This window comes from Oncorhynchus kisutch, linkage group LG4, assembly GCF_002021735.2.
Source record: "Oncorhynchus kisutch isolate 150728-3 linkage group LG4, Okis_V2, whole genome shotgun sequence".
NCBI classification, from domain to species: Eukaryota; Metazoa; Chordata; class Actinopteri; order Salmoniformes; family Salmonidae; genus Oncorhynchus; species Oncorhynchus kisutch.
In genome coordinates this window covers 30942710-30966643 of record NC_034177.2, presented here as the reverse complement: position 1 = coordinate 30966643, position 23934 = coordinate 30942710, and the positions used below count along the sequence as shown (strand labels likewise).

At 41.1% G+C, this 23934-nt stretch overlaps 1 protein-coding gene across 2 annotated transcripts; it reads left to right on the top strand.

The window, feature by feature from the left end:
* The first annotated feature begins 2855 nt into the window (after positions 1-2855).
* On the top strand, positions 2856-22891 carry LOC109889370 (titin). Of its 2 annotated transcripts, XM_020480767.2 has the most exons (15): positions 2856-3041; positions 3399-3678; positions 4001-4033; positions 4473-4594; positions 7693-7810; positions 7941-9345; positions 15908-18479; positions 18653-18800; positions 19420-19547; positions 19651-19686; positions 20132-20406; positions 20600-20688; positions 20835-21052; positions 21149-21197; positions 21865-22891. In XM_020480767.2, the coding sequence occupies exons 2-15, from the start codon at positions 3539-3541 to the stop codon at positions 22229-22231; spliced, it is 5700 nt and encodes a 1899-aa protein (XP_020336356.1). In that variant the 5' UTR covers positions 2856-3041; positions 3399-3538; the 3' UTR covers positions 22232-22891. The 2 variants fall into 2 exon arrangements, with proteins under 2 accessions (XP_020336356.1, XP_020336357.1); XM_020480768.2 differs by lacking the exon at positions 4001-4033 and having other exon boundaries at positions 2857-3041.
* Positions 22892-23934: the final 1043 nt, after the last annotated feature.

The following is a 23934-nucleotide window of genomic DNA, read 5'->3' as shown; positions in this document are numbered from 1 at the left end:
CATACTGTATGTAGTATATGAGGCCAAATATTTTGGGATATCCTTCCGCAAAATGTTTGAATTGGAAATCCATTCTAAATACAAGAATTGACTCCAGGGCACATTTTATACATTCACATACACGTAAAGCGTGTATGTGAATATGATTAAATATTTTATGAAAGGCAAAATCATATCGTAATTCAATTAGCAGAAATAATGATCCAAAACCAGATCCATCCACAATTACATATGGGTCAAAATAGCATAGCACAGACATTAGCAAGCAAACCAGACGGCACAATTGTCTTGTTTAAAAAAAAATGTATGGATAGCCAGGGGCATACTCCAAAACTCTGACATAATTTACAAATTAAGCATTTGTGTTTAATGAGTCCACCAGACCAGAGGCAATAGAGATGACCAGGTATGTTATTTTGAGTGTGGAATTTGGCACATTTTCTGTCCTACTAAGCATTAAAAATGTAACGAGTACTTTTTCAGGGAAAATGTATGCAGTAAAAAAGTACATTATTTTAAATAAGAATGTAGTGAAGTAAAAGTAAAAGTTGTCAAAAATATAAATAGTAAAGTAAAGTACAAATACCCCCAAACACTACTTAAGTAGTACTTTAAAGTATTTTTACTTAAGTATTTTACACCACTGACTATACAAAGGCCTTAAAAGATACATTGACTGTTTTTACAGCTTTCTTATTCAAATCATCTAGAATGATCTTAATGTACTATTCCAACTCCTTATAGAAAACAAGGAAGTGTTTTTTTATTAGTGATTTTCTGAATATGACCTTTCCATGAGCACAATTACATTTAAGAGGTCAAATTGTTTTCTCTTCATCCTTAAAGGAGTAGTTAAGGAAACAAAACAGCACATTCTCCCATAATAAACAAAAGTAATCAATAATATTATCACCAATAAATATATAAATATCTTACCATAATATGTTTTACCTGAAGACAATGCCAAAATATATGCAAAACTGTTTCTGTATGCTCATCACAAAAAGTACAGCCAATGTTACTGTCTTTTTTGAGTTTCTGTAATAATCAGTTAAATTACCAGCAAAAATATTGGAATCGGATTACAGACACTGTACTTTTGATGATTATTTATTCGATTACTCTTAATTTCAGAAAGGATGTTTGCGAAGAAATACACTATGACACCTTTCAATTTTCTTAATGACGTTCAAATCAGCATTGAAAAAATAGCAAGTTTAAGTTTGCTCCACCTGAGCGAGTCTGACCACAAGTCAGAGACCACTATGATGACACACCAAATGTATTTGCTGGATTGTTTTTCTCTTCTTCTAATGCCGCTTAAGGGGAAAGTAATGTAAAAGTAATCCGATTACATTACTGAGTTTGGGTAATCCAAACATTACATGAATGATTACAATTTTGTTCAGTTAACTAGTAAATGTAACAGAAAACATTTAGAAAGTAGCCTAACCTACCCAACCTTGCTTCTGAAGCACTTAAGAAGGATTTTGTTCTTCATATATGGAGTGTATATTTAAGCAATAAGGCCCGAGGGGTTATGGTATATGGCCAATATACCACAGCTAAGGGCTGTTCTTATGCACAACGCAGCGCGGAGTGCCTGGATACAGCCCTTAGCCGTGGTACAGTATATTGGCCATATATCAAAATCCCTGAGGTTCCTTATTGCTATTATAAACTGGTTAGCAACGTAATTACAGCAGTAAAAATACATGTTTTGTCATACCCGTGCTATATGGTCTGATATACCACGCCTGTCAGCCAATTAGCATTCAGTGCTTGAACCACCCAGTTCATAATAAAAATAGATAGGCCTTCACTCCGGAGCTGCCAGAGTCGCCCTTCACTCCGGAGCTGCCAGAATCACAGCCCCTCAGTCCAGTGGCGCCCTCTACGAGGGTCTTCAATCCGGGGCCCGCTGCGAGGGTCCCGCACTTCAGTCCCGCACCTGAGCCGCCGCCGTAAGAAGGCCCACCCGGACCCTCCCCTTTAGAGGGGTCCGCACCTTTGGGGGGGGGGGGGTACTGTCACACCCTGGCCATAGAGAGGCTTTTTATTCTCTATTTTGGTTAGGCCAGGGTGTGACTAGTGTGGGCGTTCTATGTTCTTTTTTCTATGTTTTTGTATTTCTGTGTTTTTGGCTGGGTATGGTTCTCAATCAGGGACAGCTGTCTGTCGTTGTCTCTGATTGAGAACCATACTTAGGCATCCTGTTTTCCCACTATGGGTTGTTGGAAGTTGTTTTCTGGTTTGTGTTTCTGCACCTGACAGGACCTTTTTGTTTTCGTTCATTCTCTTTAATTTGTTTTGTGTTCAGTTTAAATAAAAATAACATGAACACTTACCATGCTGCGCTTTGGTCCACACCTTCTTCATACGACAACCATTACAGCAATACAGTTCATTTATTTTATGTAATACCCTGGTAGTCCTCTGTGACCTTACTGTGTAACCTAATTAGGCAATCTTATGTTTGGAAAATGAAGCAATGTGATCAGATGGCTGAATTTATTCTCAGGGGTGTTTTGGAAGAACTCTTGAGGGGCAGGCAGTATCAAGGGAGAGGGCTGTCCTGGGTAAGAACCAAGCATGCTTAGGTCGTCATCATCTACCTCATGAAATAAATCCCCAAGTATCTCTGGACACATGACATATCAGTGTTTTGCAATAAGTCTTTCACCAACACAGTGTCCCACCTAGATGTGAGTCTATACTCACTGCTGTCAACATGTTAAGAGGTTGTGTTTTTGACATGACCTTTCTTGGTCAACTATGGTAGTGTATAATGATCTGTTTCCTCTTGGTATATCTATTTTAAATGTTTTTTTCAAATTTGGAGAACATTAATTTGTTCTCAGAGCAAAATAGCGTTCTCTTGTTGAATACATGTCTGAAGGCTGGTTTCGGAAAATGTGATGTGCACTTGCACCTATTTGTAGGCCTGCTATAAATAGGGTCCTGCTGGCACCACAAGCATGTGTTTGATTGACAATTGCAGTCAGAGCTTTGCCTCTGGGACTTTGAAAAGCCTATCAATGGTAAGTTCACAAATTCATCAACTTTTGTTTCAACCAAGAAGTGTTTGAGTTCAATGTTAGTTCTCTAAATTCTAAAATAATGTCTAAGCGTTCAGTTTGACTCCTAATAACCCTTGTAGAGCCTGATAACGGTTCATATGTATACCTTTTTCATTGCAACTGCTTAGCTTGGTCAAAGGAAAGCAGTTGTCACTGTCTGAATTACTTTGGAGTTTTGATAATTGTTTCATTGCTTGAGAAAGGTGCATACAGGTAATATTTTCTTCGATGATCTATTTGAATGAGTGAATGGTTTCCCAGACTAACCTAGACCAACATTTAACAGTATTCACAGCTGTTTTCTCCTTTCTTTTCCAGCTACTCTTACACCGGTAAGACACTGCAACTTGAAACGGGGGCTTTGATACATGACAAGCTGAGCCTTTTTTACTCAAGGAGCAGTCTGCTGTAGTAGACACATTTCCTTTATATTTGAGGGAATATCTGTTGAGTGGACAATGACTTCCAGAAGACCAATGACCCGTTCTTACTCTGGCAACGGGAGGTCCGGTGGCAGCCACAATGAGGAGGAGCCCAGCTCTTCGAATGGCCGCTTGGAGAGCAGCAACTACCTCTCCAATGTCAGGCCTGAAAACAGGTAGATCACCTCTTCTTACTTGTTTCATTGTGACGCTTGGCGTTTCAGTGCGACTTTGTCCACCACACACATGCATTAGATATTTCGGCCATCTCAACATATCTGTGGATTGTTTCCTAATGTCCAAAATGCTACATGGCAAGTAATAACCAAGGAACAGTATTTCAGCATTATTAAGAAAAGCACATCTCTTAGAATACCAGTAATAATCTCTTTTGTAGCCTACTTTATAAATACAACTGAGTCCCATGTAAGAGAATCTAAGACACAAAACCACCAATATGTCTGATGGGCTGCCTTTATTTGCCTTCTCTCTGAATAGCTACTCAAGGTATTCTCAATCCAGGTCATCGAGGTAATGCATACTTTTACAACACCTATTCCAACTAACATCTTAACCACACATCCCGGTTTACCCCCAAGAGTGAAAGAGCAAATCTACACCGGTTTTTAACAATACTGTAAGTGAACCTGGTATATTGACTTTGATGTTATTGAACATTGACGTTGATATACAATTTCATTGATATGACATTGTTGAAAATATAACTTTGTAAGTACTTTTACCATGTCACTTTTTCAACTGCTGAGAAATGTTTAATGTTTGAGAGAGCAATCTCCCTTCACAATCAGTAATGATTAGTAACTGCCTTCTTCCCCTGCCTGGAATAAACAATGTACAGAATAAAGGTTGGCTAAAAGATCCCTGAAATATTGGCCTTCTCATTGGAAAGTACTTTAGCACATGCCCCGAAGAACAGACACTCAAGCTAAAGCACCCTTTCTTTTTCCAGGAGTACATTGTTCGGTGTGATGGCTCAGCTGACTGAGGACACCCAGCCTGTATTTGAGACCACCGTTAAATCCAAGGCTGTGTCAGAGAATTGTAATGTGAAGTTGACATGTGTGGTTACAGGTACGCCTACATCCTTCAGAGTTGTGTATGTGTGTTGGAATGCATTAGATAGTTGAGGATTTGGAGAAAGCGGAGAAACAAACCAACTTCTAAACAGCGATGCAAACATGAAGTGAGAATGGCAATAAATCATGAGAAACGTTGACTTTTGCTCTTCTTGCAGAAGACAATGGAAAGAGACAAGTTACTTCAAAAAATGCTTATCCACCCCAAACCCCCTGACCAACGAGTTCAATGCTTCCTTCAATACTCCCCACTTGGCAAACAGTTCGACCATATCATTAAAAAACAATGTCACATCTTGAGCACTGATCCACAACTGGAAAAGACGTTTAAAGAACCCCCACGGGTAGTTTTCAGAAGCGCCCCCAACATCAGTCAAATGGTGGTGAGGTCTGATCTTCAACCAACGCTGCGTAGCACCTTCCTAGACAAAATGTGCCAAACGATAATTACAGATGCGGCCATGTAACTTTACGAACAAATACAAAAGTTCAATTCCCCTATCACGGGCAAGGCCATTAAGATTACAGGCATCACTATGTGTTCCACAAAAAATATGGTATACATGATCAAGTTTATTTGTGGTCTATGCTATGTAGGGAAAAATTTACCAAGATCTGAAAACAAGGATTGCAGAACACAGGAGTAATATCAGTACTCTCGATCAGAGAAGCGCCTATAGCTGCGCATTTCATGGAAGCTCGTCACAACATCAGCTCTCTGAGATACATTGGATGTTAAGACTCCTAGGAGGGGGAGATACTGATAATCTATTACTGATAAGATAATTGTATTGGATTCACCGTTTGTCCACCATGTTTCCTAAAGTTCAGAACTAGATGTCGACCGATTAATCGGTATGGCCGATTAATTAGGGCCGATTTCAAGCTTTCATAACAATCGGTAATCTGTATTTTTGGACACCGATTGGGGACGATTTTTTAATATTTTTTATTTTTTTACACCTTTATTTAACTAGGCAAGTCAGTTAAGAACACATTCTTATTTTCAATGACGGCCTAGGAACGGTGGGTTAACTGCCTTGTTCAGGGGCAGAACGACAGATTTTTACCTTGTCAGCTCAGGGATTTGTTTTTTCAACCTTCCGGTTACTAGTCCAAGCTCTAACCACCTGCCTTACATTGCACTCCACGAGGAGCCTGCGTGGCAGGCTGACTACCTGTTACACGAGGGCAGCAAGAAGCCAAGTTAAGTTGCTAGCTAGCAGTAAACGTATCTAAAAACAATCAATCTTAACATAATCAGTAGTTAACTACACATGGTTGATTATATTACTAGTTTATCTAGCGTGTCCTGCGTTGCATATAATCGATGCAGTGCCTGTTAATTTCTCATCGAATCACAGCCTACTTCGCCAAACGGGTGATGACTTAACAAGCGCTTTCGCGAAAAAAGCACTGTCGTTGCCCCAATGTGTACCTAACCATGAACATCAATGCCTTTCTTTAAAATCAATACATAAGTATATATTTTTGAACCTGCATATTTAGTTAATATTGCCTTAATATTGCCTGCTTAATATATGCCAAGCTTCGGATGGAGTGGTGTAAAGCTCGCCTCCATTGGACTCTGGAGCAGTGGACATTTGTTCTCTGGAGGGATGAATCACCCTTCACCATCTGGCAGTCCAACGGACGAATCTGGGTTTGGTGGACGCCATGAGAACGCTACCTGCCCCAATGCATAGTGCCAACTGTAAAGTTTGTTGGAGGAGGAATAATGGTCTGGGGCATGGTTCGGGCTAGGCCCCTTAGTTCCAGTGAAGGGAAATCTTAACACGAAAGCATACAATGACATTCTAGACGATTCTGTGCTTCCAACTTTTTGGCAACAGTTTGGGGAAGGCCCTTTCCTGTTTCAGCATTACAATGCCCCCATGCACAAAGCAGGGTCCATACAGAAATGGTTTGTTGAGATTGGTGTGGAAGAACTTGACTGGCCTGCACAGAGCCCTGACCTCAACCCCATCGAACACTTTTGGGATGAATTGGAACGCCAACTGCAAGCCAGGCCTAATCGCCCAACATCATGGCCCGACCTCACTAATGCTCTTGTGGCTGAATGAAAGCAAGTCCCCACAGCAATGTTCCAACATCTAATGGAAAGCCTTCCAGAAGGGTGGAGGCTGTTATAGCAGCAAAAGGGGGACCATCTCCATATTAATGCCCATGATTTTGGAATGAGATGTTCGACAAGCAGATGTCCTCATATATTTGGTCCTGTAGTGTAGGTCACTGTAGTTATAACTATGGCCACCACACGTCCTGCGCGTAATGGTCATATGGACGGGTATTACAATGTAATCTCTTTTTTTTTTTTTTTACTGTTGCCTAGGCTTTAACTTGGACACATTTGTATGTATATTATCCGATATGACCATATGTACCTCTGTGAAAAATTATGATTGACTATGCACAAAAGTGAATTGAATTGTTTCCTCACCCACCATTGCATGTGTGTAATGGTCATGTGAGGTGAAATGTGTATATTTTGGGATGTGAGTACTCTACAAGAATAGTCAATAAATCAGTAAATTGGGAGCATTAAGTGTGCAGGCCTTCCTGTTCTTTACAATTATTCTAAAGCGTATTCAATAACGTGAAAAGAAAAAAAGCAGTTAAAAAATAAAGGCAGCTGAGACTAAATGATGCAATATCATAATGTTGGCGCAGAGAATCAAGACAAAAATAGGTTTGAAAATCTAAGCAGGTTTTGCTGTTGCCTTCCCTCTGGCACTTGGGTTGGCTGCTTTTCAACTACAGCAGTAAAACTTGTGGCCTTGCATACCGCTATGATGCAACAGTCTGAAACATGCCTTTGTTCTTGATACAATTTCATTTCAAAACTTCAATTTTTTATTTTTATATTTTTTTATATACAGTAGTGGCTACTGTGTGTAAATCTCAAGGGTAACTTGTAAATAAAAAAATTAGGATAATGAGGGCGTACTCTTAATGAGAGATAAACATGAAACTATCAATATCTTATCAAAAATATATATATTTTAGTATTAAACCAAGTCATTATATTTTACTGTATGTCTGTGATGTACCATCTCCATGTGATGTCCATAGGTAACCCAGCCCCAGAACTGACGTGGTACCGAGACGACATGGAGTTGGACCGATACTGCGGTCTTCCAAAATATAAAATTGGCTGCAATGGAAAAACTCACACACTCCATATTTACAAGTAAGTAAGACAGAGAAAACCATATACCCGAAACCATATAATTCAACAATTACAATTTGGGTTTTCTATTTGAACTTGTGCTCAATGATGCCTGCACAGTTCCTTAAATTATTTGAGCCTCTTTTTGCAGCTGCACAGTGGATGATGCAGCCATCTATCAGGCTTCAGCCAGGAACAGCAAAGGCATTGTCTCCTGCTCTGGGGTTCTGGAGGTAGGCACCATGAGCGAGTACAAGATCCACCAGAGGTTCTTTTCCAAGCTGAAACAGAAGGCAGAGAACAAGAAGAGGGAGTTGGAGGAGAGCAGGAAAAGGGGCAAGGAGAACATCCAGAAAGAGCCTCTGGAACAGCAGCCTCTCCGAAGAAGCCCGATCCCATCTCAGAGGAAACGCCGGGCCTCAAGCGTCCCCTCCTCACCACCAGACGGGGAGGAGATCACAGTCAGCCAGGGGGCAGAGGCTGTGGAGCAGCTATCACCTGCTGTTGAAGAACCTAATGGGGTCAGTGCTAAAGCCAGTGAACCGGCTCCAGTAAAACCTACAGAGAATGGGGGCAAAATTCCCAACAGAGAAACCAGAGAAGCCAAAAAGAAAATAAAGATCTCAAATGGTGTAGATTCGGGTGTTGTCAGCAGTAGTCATACAGGACCAGGCAGTAGTCATACAGGCCCGGGCACCGGAGAAAATTCATATGATGGAGGGATAAGTTTGTCTCAATTTCTGGCAGATACCCTTCATTCGCAGACTGCTGAAGAAAAGATCCCTGCACAAGTGGAGGAAACATTGGCAGCAGAGACAATGGATACTAATGCTGCTGATCCTGAAATAGATGTGAGAGAGGAAAAGGGGAGAGAGAGGATTCTTGGAGAACAGGAAAGAGAGAAAATGAGAGGGGGAGAACTGTCAATTGAGAGCGAAAAAGAAAGAGCAAGAGAAGCAGAACAGTTGCATAGGACAACAGCACATAGCGACACAACCTCAGAAGTCAAAATGGAGGCTAAGACACATGCCCACAAGGAGGGAGATCATCACGATCACCACCACATGCAGGAAACTCTTTCCAATGTGCTCCACTCAGTCAAATTCTTTTTCTTTGGTAAGAGCAAGAAGGATCATGCTTCTCATGATCATCATGTGAAAGGTCAGGAGAGCGAGAGAGGTCATACATTAGCCCCAACACAGCCATACCCTAGCCTTCCCCATCCACATCCACAAGAGCAAGATGGTCAACCAGAGGTGTATAAAACCCCCACAGAGGAGACAGTACCCATGGAGGTAGATGGGCTACAGAAAGCCCCGATAACTCTGTTACCACACCAGCAGCCAGATTCATTGGAGCGGTTGAACCCAGATGAACACGAGCGTGGAATTACTATTTCACACCCAGAAGAACCCCCTTCAGCTTCCAAAAGAGCACCAGAGAGTGTGCCTCATTCACTGAAGCATGTTGAGCAGAGGGCCATGGATGTATGTCTGGGGGTAATCAGCAACACTAGAGAGACAGTGCCCATGTCTGGCCCTCCAGCCCTCAGTGAGGTAAGTTGTGCCTTGTTGCTTCTAAGATTACATTGACCGCTCAGTTGCACACTGCAGTAGGGAGCCACTTAAAGGCTATTTATAGATTGTACATTTGTGCAACAAGACTTGAGTCTAACCACTCCAGGCCAACAGCTAAAATGGTACATATGATTAAGCCACAGCAAATAGCTAGAGAAAGTCCAAAGAACATGCTGAATGCAGATGAATCATAACAGAGACTATTAGTTTGTTAGTTGTGTGTTCATAGCCACTGTACTGTCTAAAACAGACAGAACACACTAACCAAGAAACTATCAGCAACATGGGGGCAAGTGTGTCAGCCAGGCTCTGTCAGACTATCTAGACTCTTGACAGTGTGGATTTCAATGCATCGGTATCACTCGAGAGCAACACCTCAAGCAATGTAGTGGGGGAAACAGGGAATCTGCCCAACTTGTATAAAAGAATGAGACCATTTCGGGCAGTCTGGTGTTGACTAATACAAATAATTCTCAGGGAGATTGGATAAGCTGAAAAAAAAAAATATTTACAAAAACTCCTAGAAATTGAAATGAAAAACATTCTGTAGTTCTCTGTGCACTGTTTTCATTGTGCTTTGATGGTAATGACAAAACTCTAAATCTATATCACTGTCAAACTCTTAGGGTTGTATTAGCACACATTTGCATGTACTGAAGACATTAAGATAGGCGTCCCCAACCATTATGTTGTGACCATGAAATATCATTATATTTTAACAATTAGCTCTGGATAATATAATCATCTATCCACAATATTAAAGCTGATCTACCCCCCCAAAAGTCAAAAGTTTGGACACACCTACTCATTCAAGGGTTTTTCTTTATTTGTACTATTTTCTACAAAGTAGAATAATAGGGAAGACATCAAACTATGTAGTAACTGAAAAAGTGTTAAACAAATCAAAATATATTTCATATTTGAGATTCTTCAAAGTAGCCACCCTTTGCCTTAATGACAGCTTTCCACATTCTTGGCATTCTCTCAACCAGCTTCATGAGGTAGTCACCTGGAATGCTTTTCCAACAGTCTTGAAGGAGTTCCCACATATGCTGAGCACTTGTTGGCTGCTTTTCCTTCATTCTATGGTCCAACTAGGGCTGTTGCGGTCACCGATTTACCGCCACACCGGCAGTTACCAGTCATGAAGGCAGTCAAATTCCACATTACCGTTTGTCACAGTAATTAGGCTTCTCCAAGCTCTGATGCTACCAAACTTGCTAACTGCCTGGCACTCAGCACTCTATTGTCCCTCTAATCACTCTGACATCAATGCAAATGTATTTGAAAATTTTATCAAACACTTCATGAGAGCCCATGCGCTCATGTTGCGCAACATTTCTATAGGCTATGCAATTGCGCAAGAAAACAGAGTGATGGCCACTAATAAAAAGACGAGGATCCCATCAGCTTTCTATAGGCTAGGACTGCTATATTTATTTGTCGAACTTTCCTTATATTAAGCACATTGCTCACATTTACAACAGGAGTATAGCCTACCTGGCTGGCATGAAAATTAAAATGTTACATTTTTTTAAAATTAACCACAGGGAAAAGCATAGATGCTATTTAAGTGCATAGATGACATGCATTTTTTCCCGCTGCCCCTGTTTCTATACAGGTGCATGATAATGGTACATTCTAAATCAAAACAAATGTCACACATATATTATTTAGTATATGTAAAGACAAGATTAAATCAAGGATAGTCTGATGGGTGACAATATTAACCTACCACTTGTGAATGATATTATCACTTGTGAATAAGAATGCCTTTTTAAATATTTATTTTTATCATAGTCGCACATCTCATGTAGCCTATCCCATAGGCCTATATGTTTTAGTAAGGTTTATATCACAACTAAAGTGGCCAAATAACTTCTTAAAATTAAGCAAGGGATGTAGAGTCTAACTAGCATTTCTAAGCAGTGCGTAGGTTTAAAAGTTTGAAGATATTTTTCACCATAAAATGTACCTTTTAATAAAAGCATTACATGCATAATTGCATTTGCAGTCACTTTTGATAAGGGTGTTTTCCGCTAATGGAACATTGGTGCTTATAGCCTACTACCATGTGCGCATTGCAGCGCTTATAATGTGAAGAAATAGCCAAATAGTTTATCAACATTATAAGCTAAACATTCTGATCTGTTGTGTCAGCCACATTGCATAAAAAAATGTTTGATGCTAGTGGTTATATTGATTTGGGATCTATTGCATCCCACAAGTGTCCCAGACGATGTTCGGAATATTTATTTCTCATACAGAATAGACTTGGTCAACTTTTGTACTATGGGGGATAGTAGATTGACATAGTCTAGTGCTTTTGCTGTTCATTAGGCCTACTCATCTTCTTGGCTGACGAAAAATAAATGTGGACAGTTCTTCCAATATCTTCAATATGCACCTCAGAGTTGGATAAGGACACGTCCAGGTGCGTCCCCGATGTGACTGTCTTCACTTGTAGCCTGTGAGAAAGACCCGATCACATGACAGAGAGCCGTGTGACTCAGGGAGAAGGGCACTACGCAGCACTCCGGGCTGCAAAAGGCATGCATTTCTTTAGGGTGCATTATGGCCACAAAGGGGATGCCGCCGTGAAATTCAAGGTATTATCAAGTTGTCAAATTGTGAATGAGAGACTATTGGAGTGTGTACAGACTGCGCAATAAGAAAGCAGAGCTCATGCCTTTCAAGTTACTTTTTTCAAATCATCATTAGAGTCTCATCATGCAGTCTTACAATGTATTAAAAATCAAAACATATAGCTCAACGTTTGTAGAACAACTAAAGTTGTAAGTGCGTGCCGACACCGCGATGACCTGCTTTATGGAAGAGAAGGAACCGGACACATCTGCTGACCCCCTGTCATGGTGGCGAGATAACCACCCGTACATGTTTAAATAACTCAAAATCAAGCAGCCCGTACTAGTTTAAATAACTCAAAATCAAGCATATAACCTGTTTCAAATGATCACAATTTAAGCTGAATACAGAATAACAGCGCCATGGACGCACTAGCAAGGAAAAATATTCTTTCAATTTTATTCAGTGATGTTCAATTATATTCTTACTATAAAATCATATAATATACAATAAAAAATCATATAATATAAAATAACACTTCTTCATATTGTAATGTTTCATAGGAAAGACCTGCCTAAAATGAATAATGGATTTATTGTGACAGTGTACAGGCAATTAAATGGATTTATTACACTTTAGACTTTTAAAATGTAGATGTCACGCATCAGCAGCTTGCATGTGTGGAACTCCTTTATGTTAATTAATAGGCAATTACCATGAGACCGACGGTAATTGACCATCACCAGCTGATTAAATTTCGTGACAGCCACAGCCCTAGGTCCAACTCATCCCAAACCCTCTCAATTGAGGTCGGTGATTGTGGAGGGCAGGTCATCTGATGCAGCACTCAATCACTCTCCTTCTTGGTCAAATAGCCCTTACACAGCCTGGAGGTGTGTTTTGGGTCTTTGTCCTGTTGAAAAACAAATAACAGTTCCACGAAACACAAACCAGATTGGATGGTGTATCGCTGCAGAATGCTGTGGTAGCCATGCTGGTTACGTGTGCCTTGAATTCTAAATAAATCACTGACAGTGTCACCAGCAACGCACCTCCACACCATCACACCTCCTCCTCCATGCTACACGGTGGGAACCACATATGCAGAGATCATCCGTTCACCTACTCTCCGTCTCACAAAGACACGGCGGTTGGAACCATTTGGACTCATCAGAACAAAGGACAGATTTCCACCGGTCTAATGTCCATTGCTCGTGTTTCTTGGCCCAAGCAAGTCTCTTCTTATTATTGCTGTCCTTTAGTAGTGATTTCTTTGCAGCAATTCAACCATGAATGCCTGATTCATGCTGTCTCCTCTGAAAAGTTGATGTTGAGATGTCTTTGTTACTTGAACTCTGTGAAGCATTTTTTGGGGCTGCAATCTGAGGTGCAGTTAAATTGCCAATTTGGCTCAAATGCATTAAGAAGGAAAGAAATTCCACAAATTAACTTTTAACAAGGCACACCTGTTAATTGAAATGCATTCCAGGTGACTACCTCATGGAGCTGGTTGAGAGAATGCAAGAGTGTGCAAAGCTGTCATCAAGGCAAAGGATGGCTACTTTGAAGAACCTCAAATATAAAATATATTTAGATTTTTTTAACACTATTTTGGTTACTGCAGGATACCATATGTGTTGATTTCTTCACTATTATTCTACAATGTAGAAAATAGTAAACAAAGAAAAACCATTGATTGAGTAGGTGTGTTCAAACTTTTGACTGGTACTGTATATATAATGGTTGTTTGATTGTAGTCCTGCCCACAACTTACTGACGTTGTTCAATGTAATGTTATACCGTACACAACGCAACTATATGACACATCATAGACTAACTTCACTGGCAAAGTGATATGGTTCTGTTTAATGTCTCAGTAATGTAACTAGAATCAACATCTCTCTCAATGCCAGTGTGACACATTATGACACTAATTCTATTTGTCCCCTACGGTGCTAATTCCAATTAACCTGGAAGTCTGCTGCCCATTGTGTGTATATTGGATTAGAACATTAGAACATGCAGTAAGGGGAGCTGCTCTCCACTCTTCACACAAACAATGGTTTTGTGGATATGTTTCTCCATAATGTGGAACTGCAACTCCCCTTTCTTGTTGTGGCCAGTTAATGTTAGAAGTTGTGGCAAATCAATTGGAGGAACTGATAACAATCGACAGAACTTTGTTTGTGCACAAGACTAAAATGTCTGTTAAAGAGGCCTTGTTCGTGCTAGAGTAACATTTTTTAGACTGAACATGACACCAGTTCCTCTTCATTTAACACAACTCGGACTCTCCTGCTCTAACATGTCATGGAACTGTAAGGGGTCTGTTTGACATCACATAAGAAAATGAATGACCTGAGAAAAAAGCCAGGGGAAGTTGTAGATAGATTCCTCAAAATGATAAACGTTATTATTCAGAGATTTATACTACATACTGCTCTTCAAGCAAACCTGTAATCCAGGAAAAATATTGTATTAGAATAAAACATTTATGCATCTGATTGTTTTAATTAACATGGAAATTGCTTTTGCCACAGGCAATGTTACTTTTTAAAGGCTCCATTTTTCAAATTTAATTTATGACTTTTATGTTAAAGTCACGTGTTGTCCCTATTTCCCCAAAGACAATTACATTTTCTAAGCATGTGCTCAGCAACGGCAAATTACTTTGAGCATTAGTCACTTGAGGTGGGATGATAGTCCCTTGCCAACAGATATGCACTCATTCATTCAGCTCACTGTGCAAGCAACACACCTGTTAAAGGACTGGGGAAAGCCCCAACTTCAACACAACAGGTCCATTTACAGCATCCTTTAACCCACTGTAGCTGACAAGAAAACATCTGAATTATCCCAACACATGGTCCCCTTTAAATACGTTACTGCAAAATAGAGAAGCATGAAATAAAATAAACGATAGAATGGTTTAATTTATTGATTCTTTAATTGTATCATCAGATCATATGATTATTTCCCTTATTAGACTGCCATATGTAATACAGTAGCAGTGTTTGGGTTACAGGTTTTTTTCCTTGTGTGGAAAAAATGAGGAACCGTTTACCTTATCTGGTGCAGATAAAGCTGTCCGTTTTTAAACACTTGACATTTTCCAACACTTGGTTTCAATTAACCTTGATCCTGTTCGAAATGGGTAAGGGAGAGTTCATGAAAACTGACCGGTCGTAAAAAAAAAAAAATTAAATTGTCCGTGGTCACACAAACATTATGTACACATTTGCCGATTTTAACATATTCACAAAGGTTATACAGTTCACGTATGTTAAACTCTGGGTGACACTTTATTTGGATATTCCCATATACTGTATTTTATCTTCAGATGATCATACTATCAACAAACTAACTATAGATAAGAATCTACTTGCTAAGGTTACAGTAAAGGTTTAGACTAAGTGTTATGGTAAGGGTTAAGATTAGGGTTAGGGCTAGGGATAGTAGAAATGTTGTTGACAGTTATTGAATATCTACGGAACATCTACAAACCATCTATCCAAATAAAGTGTTACCAAACTCTGATATGGATCTTTAAATATTCTGGAATTATGTTATATCTCTGGTCATTCTTTAAAACTGATTTATTATGGAAAACAACTTTCCTCAGTCTTAAAGAAGCACTGAGTGTTCAATAGTCAAAGGTGAACATACTGGCCTTGGTCATGTGGTTGGCCATAACAAATAATTTGTCAATGATTTAAAAACCCTTTTCGTTGCAGATAATCTTTTTTGGTTTGTGATACTTCTCCAAAGCTAAATGTCGATAAAGATTCATAGTCACAAGATAATATGATTATATCAGCTACCACTAAGGTCAATCCTAACATAGTAGTTATCATGGTGTTGTTATTAATTATGGTGTTGTTCAGGGCTTTACAAATACCATGTGAGTGTTTGATGTTATGTGGTACTAAACAGCTGTGTTTGTTTTTGCCTCAAGGCTGCCGAGGATCAGACCCAGGCAGACTCAGTCCCCCACATGGTTGTCTCAGCCCCACATGAGATAAACATCCAAGTGTTTTCATCCGGGACTGATCAGGTGACAAGACTAAATGATAAAACTGAAGATTTACACAAACAGGGTATATCTGACTCTACACGGAACCCAGACCCCAGCAGTGGAGCAGGTCCCCACATGTCAAACCTAACTAGTATGGATGACGGTGGGAGTGCTCCTAACAATAATGTCCCACACACAGTCAGCCAGTGCCTCATCGAAAGTGAAAAAGAGAAGGAAATGCATGTGGATGACAAGGGCATTGAAAGTGTCTGTAAGAATCATGGAGAGAAAGGTGATGTCAAAGCAGAGAATCAACCATGCCCCACTTTAAATGTGAGTGCAGGGATATTTGATATCAAAACACCTGCTGTGGAAGAGAGAATTGAAACATGCCATTTTAAAACACAAGAGCAGCAGACTCTTACTTTGGATGATAAAGTTAGTACACACGATTCTAAGTCCCAAGACAAGTATATTGATACTTTGCAAGAGAATGTAGAGACAATTTCTTCAAAAGCACACATAGAATGCATCCCGGTTTTAGAGGAGAGTAAAGAGAAAATACATAACAAGGAGGAGGAGATACATTTCAAAAGATTGGAGGAATCTTCTCCCACTTTGCTGCAAAAGAGTTTAAAGAATAGAGATCTAAAAATACCAGATGAATACCCTCCTGTGGCAGGGGAGAGCATAGAGGACCATGATCTCAACACAAAAAGGAAATCTATTTTAGCTTTAGAGAAAAGCATTGAAAGTGCCTTAAAAGTGGAATGTACTCCTGCTTTGGAGAATAGGTTAGTGGACTGTCCATTTGGCAACCAGAATGTGAGATTACAGAGAAATGAGGTGCCAACCCTCACTATGGAGAAACGGGTTGAAATTGTGACCGAGATAAAGGTAGAAATGCTGGGTGAATCTAAGAGCCACTCAGAGAGACAGCCTGTGAGAGGGTCTGCCATTGTGCCCGCTGAGCAACCAGTGGCAGCATCAGTTACCAGTCGAAAGGCTAATGCCACTCATCTGGGTGAATATTCTAGAAATGTAACAGAGATTAGAATTGTAGATTCTGCTCTTAAAATCCCCAAAATCAAAAGTATTGTGACAGAACAACAGACAAAAGAAGAGCCGATGATTATACCAAATATAGAGATTACGGAACCAGAAGTCAAAGAGCCTACACAGCCATTAATACGTATTACACCCAATGAACCTACATCAGAGTCAGCCATTTTCCAAAAGGATGATGCAAAAGATGTTTTAGACATAATGATCACAGAAAAAAGTGCAGCTGTTACCCCAGTGATAATTGATGTGACACCCACTCAAGAAAGTAAGCAGAATAATATTATCATCGAACCAATGGAGAAAGTGCAGGAAGTTACACCAGTTGAAGAGGCAAAAACGCCTACGGCAGAGAAACCGACGAATAGTGAGTGCCTCACAAAGACGGATAATAAGTTAATTCCTAAAAGAAATGTTTCATATTATGATGATAGTGAACTAGACCATGAGCATCCACAAGTTAAGTCCCTCGTCTTAGATACAGGAACATCGGAGGAAGTACCCAAAGTGCCTCTGTTTGTGGTCCCTCCTATTTCTGTAATCTGTGAGGATAGCCCTTTCGAAAGCGAAGAGCTTCTTAAAAATGAGAGTAAAGAATCAGAATCCTTCGTGGCTATGCTCAGGGGGGTCAAGAGTGATTTAGAAAATTCTTCTACCCCTGAGTCTGACAAACCCCATAGTATTCCACAAAAACAGACTATAGAAACAAAGGAACGTAGCGTGATAGACAATATCCCCTCTGTGTCATATAAACCCGTAATGCCAACAGAAGAAACAACAATCCAAAAAGCTGAGGACATCAGTATTACAGAAACTGATAAGGTAAAACCACTCAAAGAGTCAAGGATAGAGTCTTACATCATTGGCGATGAACCAAGAGAAAGAACCCCTGTTGAGAGGCTTGCTGTCAAACCCCCAACACCCCCCAGGAGTCCCAGTACTCTTCGTAGGTTAATGTCCAGGACTCCCCCTGCCATTACTGTGGATGACCCTGCTAACAGTGAGAAGGCAGGATTGGAGCAGAGTGGTGGAAACACCCCAACGTCCTCCCTGTCTTGTGAGAGCAGCCCCAAGCTGAAAAGAAGGGACAGTCTGACCCTCATCCGCTCTGCCACGCCTGAGGAGCTGGCGTCTGGAGCTCGCCGCAAGATCTTCATCCCCAGGGAGGGAGAAGGGGTAGTGGTGGCGCTGGGTGTGGGTGGTAGCCCACTGGACACCCAGGTCAAGGAGGCGGCTCCATACTTGTCGCCCAATCAGGCTCGCAGGGCAGCATTCCTGCAGGCCCCAGGAGGCTCACAGACTCCACCGCTGGATAGACGCTCCCCTCTGCTGAGCCGTAGGAAGGCAACTCTGGAGGTGCCTAAAGTTGTGGAGACCAACACAGAGGAGCCAGAGAGCCCAAAGACTGAGGTCAAACCTCCTGAAAAGGAGAAGCTGAACCCCTTTAAAGGTAAAACAATAAAATAGGAAATGTATGAGATTAATCCAATATTGTTTCTATGTCCATCTCTTGGTGTTGGTGTCTCCTATCAGGAGGAGCTGATCAGGAAGCTGCTACTGAATGTAGAAACGTTAGAGGAAATCATGTACAGTATATCTTTACCTTGGTGTCCTCCCACCCAGCTCCTCAGGTTATCCGTAAAATCAGGGGAGAGCCCTTCCCAGATGCCTCAGGACACTTGAAACTCTGGTGCCAGTTCTTCAACGTGCTCAGTGACTCCTCCATCAAGTGGTACAGGGACGAGGAAGAGATAGTTGAGGTGAAAAGAAGGTAAATCCCTAGGGCATCTCCCAACCCAGAGTTTACAGTAACTGCTTGCAATACATCTATCTAGCGGTGACATGGCATTTATATTCACTCTGATCAAAGCCATCGTGCATTTACAGTAATAGACACCTGCCCTCTGAAAACAGTTGCTTTGTACAGTATTACTGTAAGCATTCATTAATAGCCCCATTGATTGGTTCATCTGGGCCCTGTGCTATATTTGAAGAACTAATGTTCTGAAGATGAACAGCCTTTAATTTTAGCAGCGGGTTTATCACACAGCCATGTCATTCTCTCATTCTCACTCTGGGAGGTGTCCAGTTTATGTGACAAGGGAGCCCACAGCTCTGATCCTGACTGACACAGGGAGGTGAAGCTTTGGCCAGACACAGCCACTGAAAACTGAGACACTAATTCGCTATTCACCAGGGGGCTTTAAAATATAAATCTGTGCTATTGGCTGCTAGGTCAGCAAAATCTCCCCTCATGCTTGCATGGCACGCAGCACTACTGTCTGTCTCAGTCTCACAGTGACCTCTTGTGGAGGTGAATACATTATTGAATATGCTGTGAGCGTGTGTCTTGCGTCACGTCAACCTTTTTATCTTCTTTTATTTCCCAGTGGAGGAGATGAGAGCCAAGTAGCGCTGGCCATCGTCCAGACATCCAGTCAAGATTGTGGCGTGTACGGCTGCACAATCAAGAACGAATTTGGGACTGATTCAACTGACTTCCTTCTCAGCGTAGACTGTAAATTATGTTAACCTAATGGCATATTTCAAATCCCACAACATTACTTCAACAATTTATTCCATCAGTTACTAATTGTGTTTGTTTTTTTGTTTTTCTGCAGTACTTTCAGAGTACTTCCTGCGTGAGGATTTAGAAGGTAAGCCTCATAGGCACTGAGGAGGTTTATACAGTATTATAAACCGGGTGGTTCGAGCCCTGCATGCTGATTGGCTGATGGCCGTGGTATATCAGACTGTATAGCACAGGTATGACAAAACATTTATTTTACAGCTCTAGCTATGTTGATAACCAGTTTATAATAGCAATAAGGCACCTCGGGGGTTTATGATATATGGTCAATATACCACGGCTTAGGGCTGTGTCCAGGCACTCTGTATTGCGTCATGTCCAGGCACTCTGCGTTGCGTTGCGCAAAGAACAGCCCTTAGCCGTGGTACATTGGCCATATACCACACCTCCTCAGGCCTTATTGCTTAAATAACTTAAACATACTGTATTGTTGACTACCTTTTTGCTATGATATAACACAATGTTACTGCTTCTGTAGAGAGTTTCTGACATTCATATTGCATCCTTTACAGTTGGAGAAGAGATAGAAATGACTCAAATGCTATTCACCAAAGGCCTAGCAGACCCGGGATACTGGGGGGAGAAGTTCTTTGGGCGCATCATGACACAAGAGGCCCACCTGGGAGAGGGCTGTGCACACAAGGCCTGCAGGGTGAAGGTCATCTATGGCCTGGACCCTGTGTTTGAGTCCGGAACCAACTGCATCATCAAAGTACAAAACCCCATCGCCTATGGGACCAATGAGGACAGCAACCTTGCAGAGAGAAACATGGAAATTACTAAGCAGGTGAGTCTTACTGTACATCACATCATGAGGACATTCAGGTACAGATTTAAGAAACTAAAAAGAGTCCAGTGTGCATACCAGTGCATAATGGGTTTTCACTAGTTTAACATTGAATTGGTGATTATAGAGAAAAAGCATATGAGAAAACAAATGTGACACAAATGCAATGCGTCTTTGCCTTTTGTCTCACCAGGAGTGCAAAATCCAAAACACAGTTCGGGAGTATTGCAAAATCTTTGCTGCTGAGGCGAGGGTGATTGAAAACTTTGGCTTTTCACTGGAGTAAGTAATATAATGACTGCAATTCAAATTTTGATCATTATCAATGATCATTATCAATACACAATAGTATGAGTAAATCAATGACAAAAAATGACAGAATATGGTTATGTCATTCATTCCCTTTGTTTTTCTGCATGCTTACACAGAGTGAGCCCTCTTTATCTGATGTACCGCCCTGCCAACTCGGTCCCATATGCCACTGTAGAGGCTGACCTGAAGGACATCTTCCTCAAGTACTGTATGATGGATGCCAAAGGCAGGTTGATCACCAGAGCCACCTCAGAGGTGGAAATGAAATGCTGCTCCTTCCAGCATTGGATCCACCAATGGACAAACGGCAACTTACTGGTCACTGGGCTGGAGGGTAAGAAAGACTAGCAGACAAGGTCATTCTCAAAAGAAAAATATGAAAAAAGGCAGTTCAAACAACAATATGATCTGTGTTATTTGTTTATTTCAGGTGTTGGACCAAAGATCACTAAAGTTAGAATCGTCACAAAATTGAAGGGGTTTGTATATCATTACATATTTAGGTTGTCATATGGAAATACACATTAAGGCTCAGTGTTGGGGAAGCTACTCTGAAAATATAGTTTACCAAGCTACTGATTACTTCACACTGGAAGAAGTTAAGCTACATTACAGCTACCCTTAATTAAAATCGAGTTTACTTAACTATAGTTACTTTGAAAAAGTAGTTCACTACTTCTTTTTTAAATTATCATATGTAAATCTGAAATGTCAAACTACAAATTACAAATTGAGATAACTCTGGGGTCATAAGTTAACTTAATGTGTAATTTAGCCTATTAAATATTTCAAGTGAGAATTAAGCAGGTCTGATGCCGAAAAAGAAAGGAAATGATTTGCTTACTTCACCCATATTTTCTTATCTTTTTGCAAAAAAAAAGGTAGTGTGTATTTCCAGTAGCTAGCTACACCGCTACATTGAAAAAAGGTAATTAACTAGAGAAAACACTACCTAGATATGAATTCAGTACAACTACCACCAAGCTACGGCAAAATGTAGTTAAATTCAGTTGAACTACATGTAGTTCACTACTCCCCAACTCTGTTGATGCTATTATTTAAAGTAGGCATATATTCGTGCAAATGTTTTACCAGTTGGTCCACATCGTCTTATCCAACTCTAAGGAAATTACTTCTGCATTGCAGGTATCAAGGCCTTACAGAGGATGGTTCTCCTAAGGTGTTTGAGCAGTTCCTGACTCAGCATCAGTGTAACTACTACTGTGGGCTTCTCAGCCTGAGAACCCTGAAGCCCATGGACACCCTGCAGCAGCCCCCCAAAATCAAAGTCTCCCGAAGCCCCCTGCTCGGCAGGAAGTTGGGCTCATCCAGCCCTCAGCTCAACAGGAAGTTGCTCTCATCCAGCCCCCAGCTACAGAGAAAAGGACTGAACAGCCCCTTGACAACCAGAAAGCCAACCTCCAGCCCAAAGGTGCCAAGAAGGACTGGGGAGACAGAAAACAAGTCCACAGCCAAACCCAATGCCGATGACAGACTCAAAGTTGTGGTATGAGGTAAAAACGACAAAAGGGAATACATATCAAAACAGCTTCCCTTTTCCTTCACGCAAAAATTCAACTTTGTTTTCCTGTCACCTATAACTGTATTTAGTTTGGTTGAAGCTAAGATGACCAGCATGGCCTTGAACAAAATGCAGCAAACTTTGTGCCTGAAAAGTCCTCATCCAAGAGAAAAACAGGGAGATTAGTTCAAATCTAGGGAATAGGTCAATGACCGACCCTGTTGGATGGTTGTGTAACAATACTGTGAATTTCTCAATCACAATCAGTAGTAAGATACTCCCCCTTCTCCAGCTTACTGTTGAACTGCTGAACTGGTTAATTGAGTGGAGGTACAGTACTTTTAAGGTCTCTTCAACTTCCAGCACTAAGGAAATGGGACACAGTGATTCACCTCAGGCCCAGAACCCAGTGCTCTGTCCCCTGCAAAGGAGAAGAGACTTATGAAGTGGTTGAAACAATGGTGCTGGATGAAAAGCGGTGGCTGTAAGCAGCAATCTAATAGCCTGATGCAGATGCAAGGGGATTGGAGTGCACCAACTGCCTTGTACATCTGTGATGTACTGTATATGTCTTGGACATACAGTGCATTCGGAAAGTATTCAGACCCCTTGACTTTTTCCACATTTTGTTAAGTTACAGCCTTATTCTAAAATTGATCAAATGTTTTTTTTCTCTCATCAATCTACACCACAATACCAAACAAATGTATTAAAAATAAGACAGAAAAACCTTATTTACATATGTGTTCAGACCCTTTGGTATGAGACTTGAAATTGCATCCTGTTTCCATTGATCATCCTTGAGATGTTTCTACAACTTGATTGGAGTCCACCTGTGGTAAATTCAATTGATTGGACATTTGGAAAGGCACACACCAGTCTATATAAGGTCCCACAGTTGACAGTGCATGTCAAAGCAAAAACCAAGCCATGAGGTAGAAGGATTTGTCCGTAGAGCTCCGAGACAGGATTGTGTCGAGGCACAGATCTGGGGAAGGGTACCAAAAAATGTCTGCAGCATTGATGGTCCCCAAGAACACAGTGGCCTCCTTCATTTTGAAATGGAAGAAGTATGTAACCACCAAGACTCTTCCTAGAGCTGGCCATCTAGTCAAACTGAGCAATTGGGGGAGAATGGCCTTGGTCACGGAGGTAGAGTGGCCAGACGGAAGCCACTCCTCAGTAGAAGGCACATGACAGCCCGCTTGGAGTTTGCCAAAAGGCACCTAAAGGACTCTCAGACCATGAGAAACAAGAACACAGTGGCCTCCTTCATTTTGAAATGGAAGAAGTATGTAACCACCAAGACTCTTCCTAGAGCTGGCCATCTGGTCAAACTGAGCAATAGGGGGAGAATGGCCTTGGTCACGGAGGTATGGCCTGAATTTCAAGCGTCAAGTCAGGAGGAAACCTGGCACCATTCCTACGGTGAAGCATGGTGGTGGCATCTTTGGGACAAGTCTTTGAATGTGCTAGAGTGGCCCAGCCAGAGCCCGGACTTGAACCCGATAAAACATCTCTGGAGAGACCTGAAAATAGCTGTGCAGCAATGCTCCCCATCCAACCTAACAGAGCTTGAGAGGATGTGCAGAGAAGAATGGGAGAAACTCACCAAATACAGGTGTGCCAAGCTTGTAACGTCATACCCAAGAAGACTCGAGGCTGTAATCGCTGCCAAAGGTGCTTCAACAAAG

Excerpts from the sequence above, each read along its gene's own strand:
- LOC109889370 (XM_020480767.2), top strand. The coding sequence starts at position 3,539 with ATGACTTCCAGAAGACCAATGACCCGTTCTTACTCTGGCAACGGGAGG. Across the intron at positions 20,689-20,834 it reads AACTTTGGCTTTTCACTGGA|AGTGAGCCCTCTTTATCTGA; the intron begins GTAAGTAATATA and ends ATGCTTACACAG. Across the intron at positions 21,198-21,864 it reads ATCGTCACAAAATTGAAGGG|GTATCAAGGCCTTACAGAGG; the intron begins GTTTGTATATCA and ends TCTGCATTGCAG.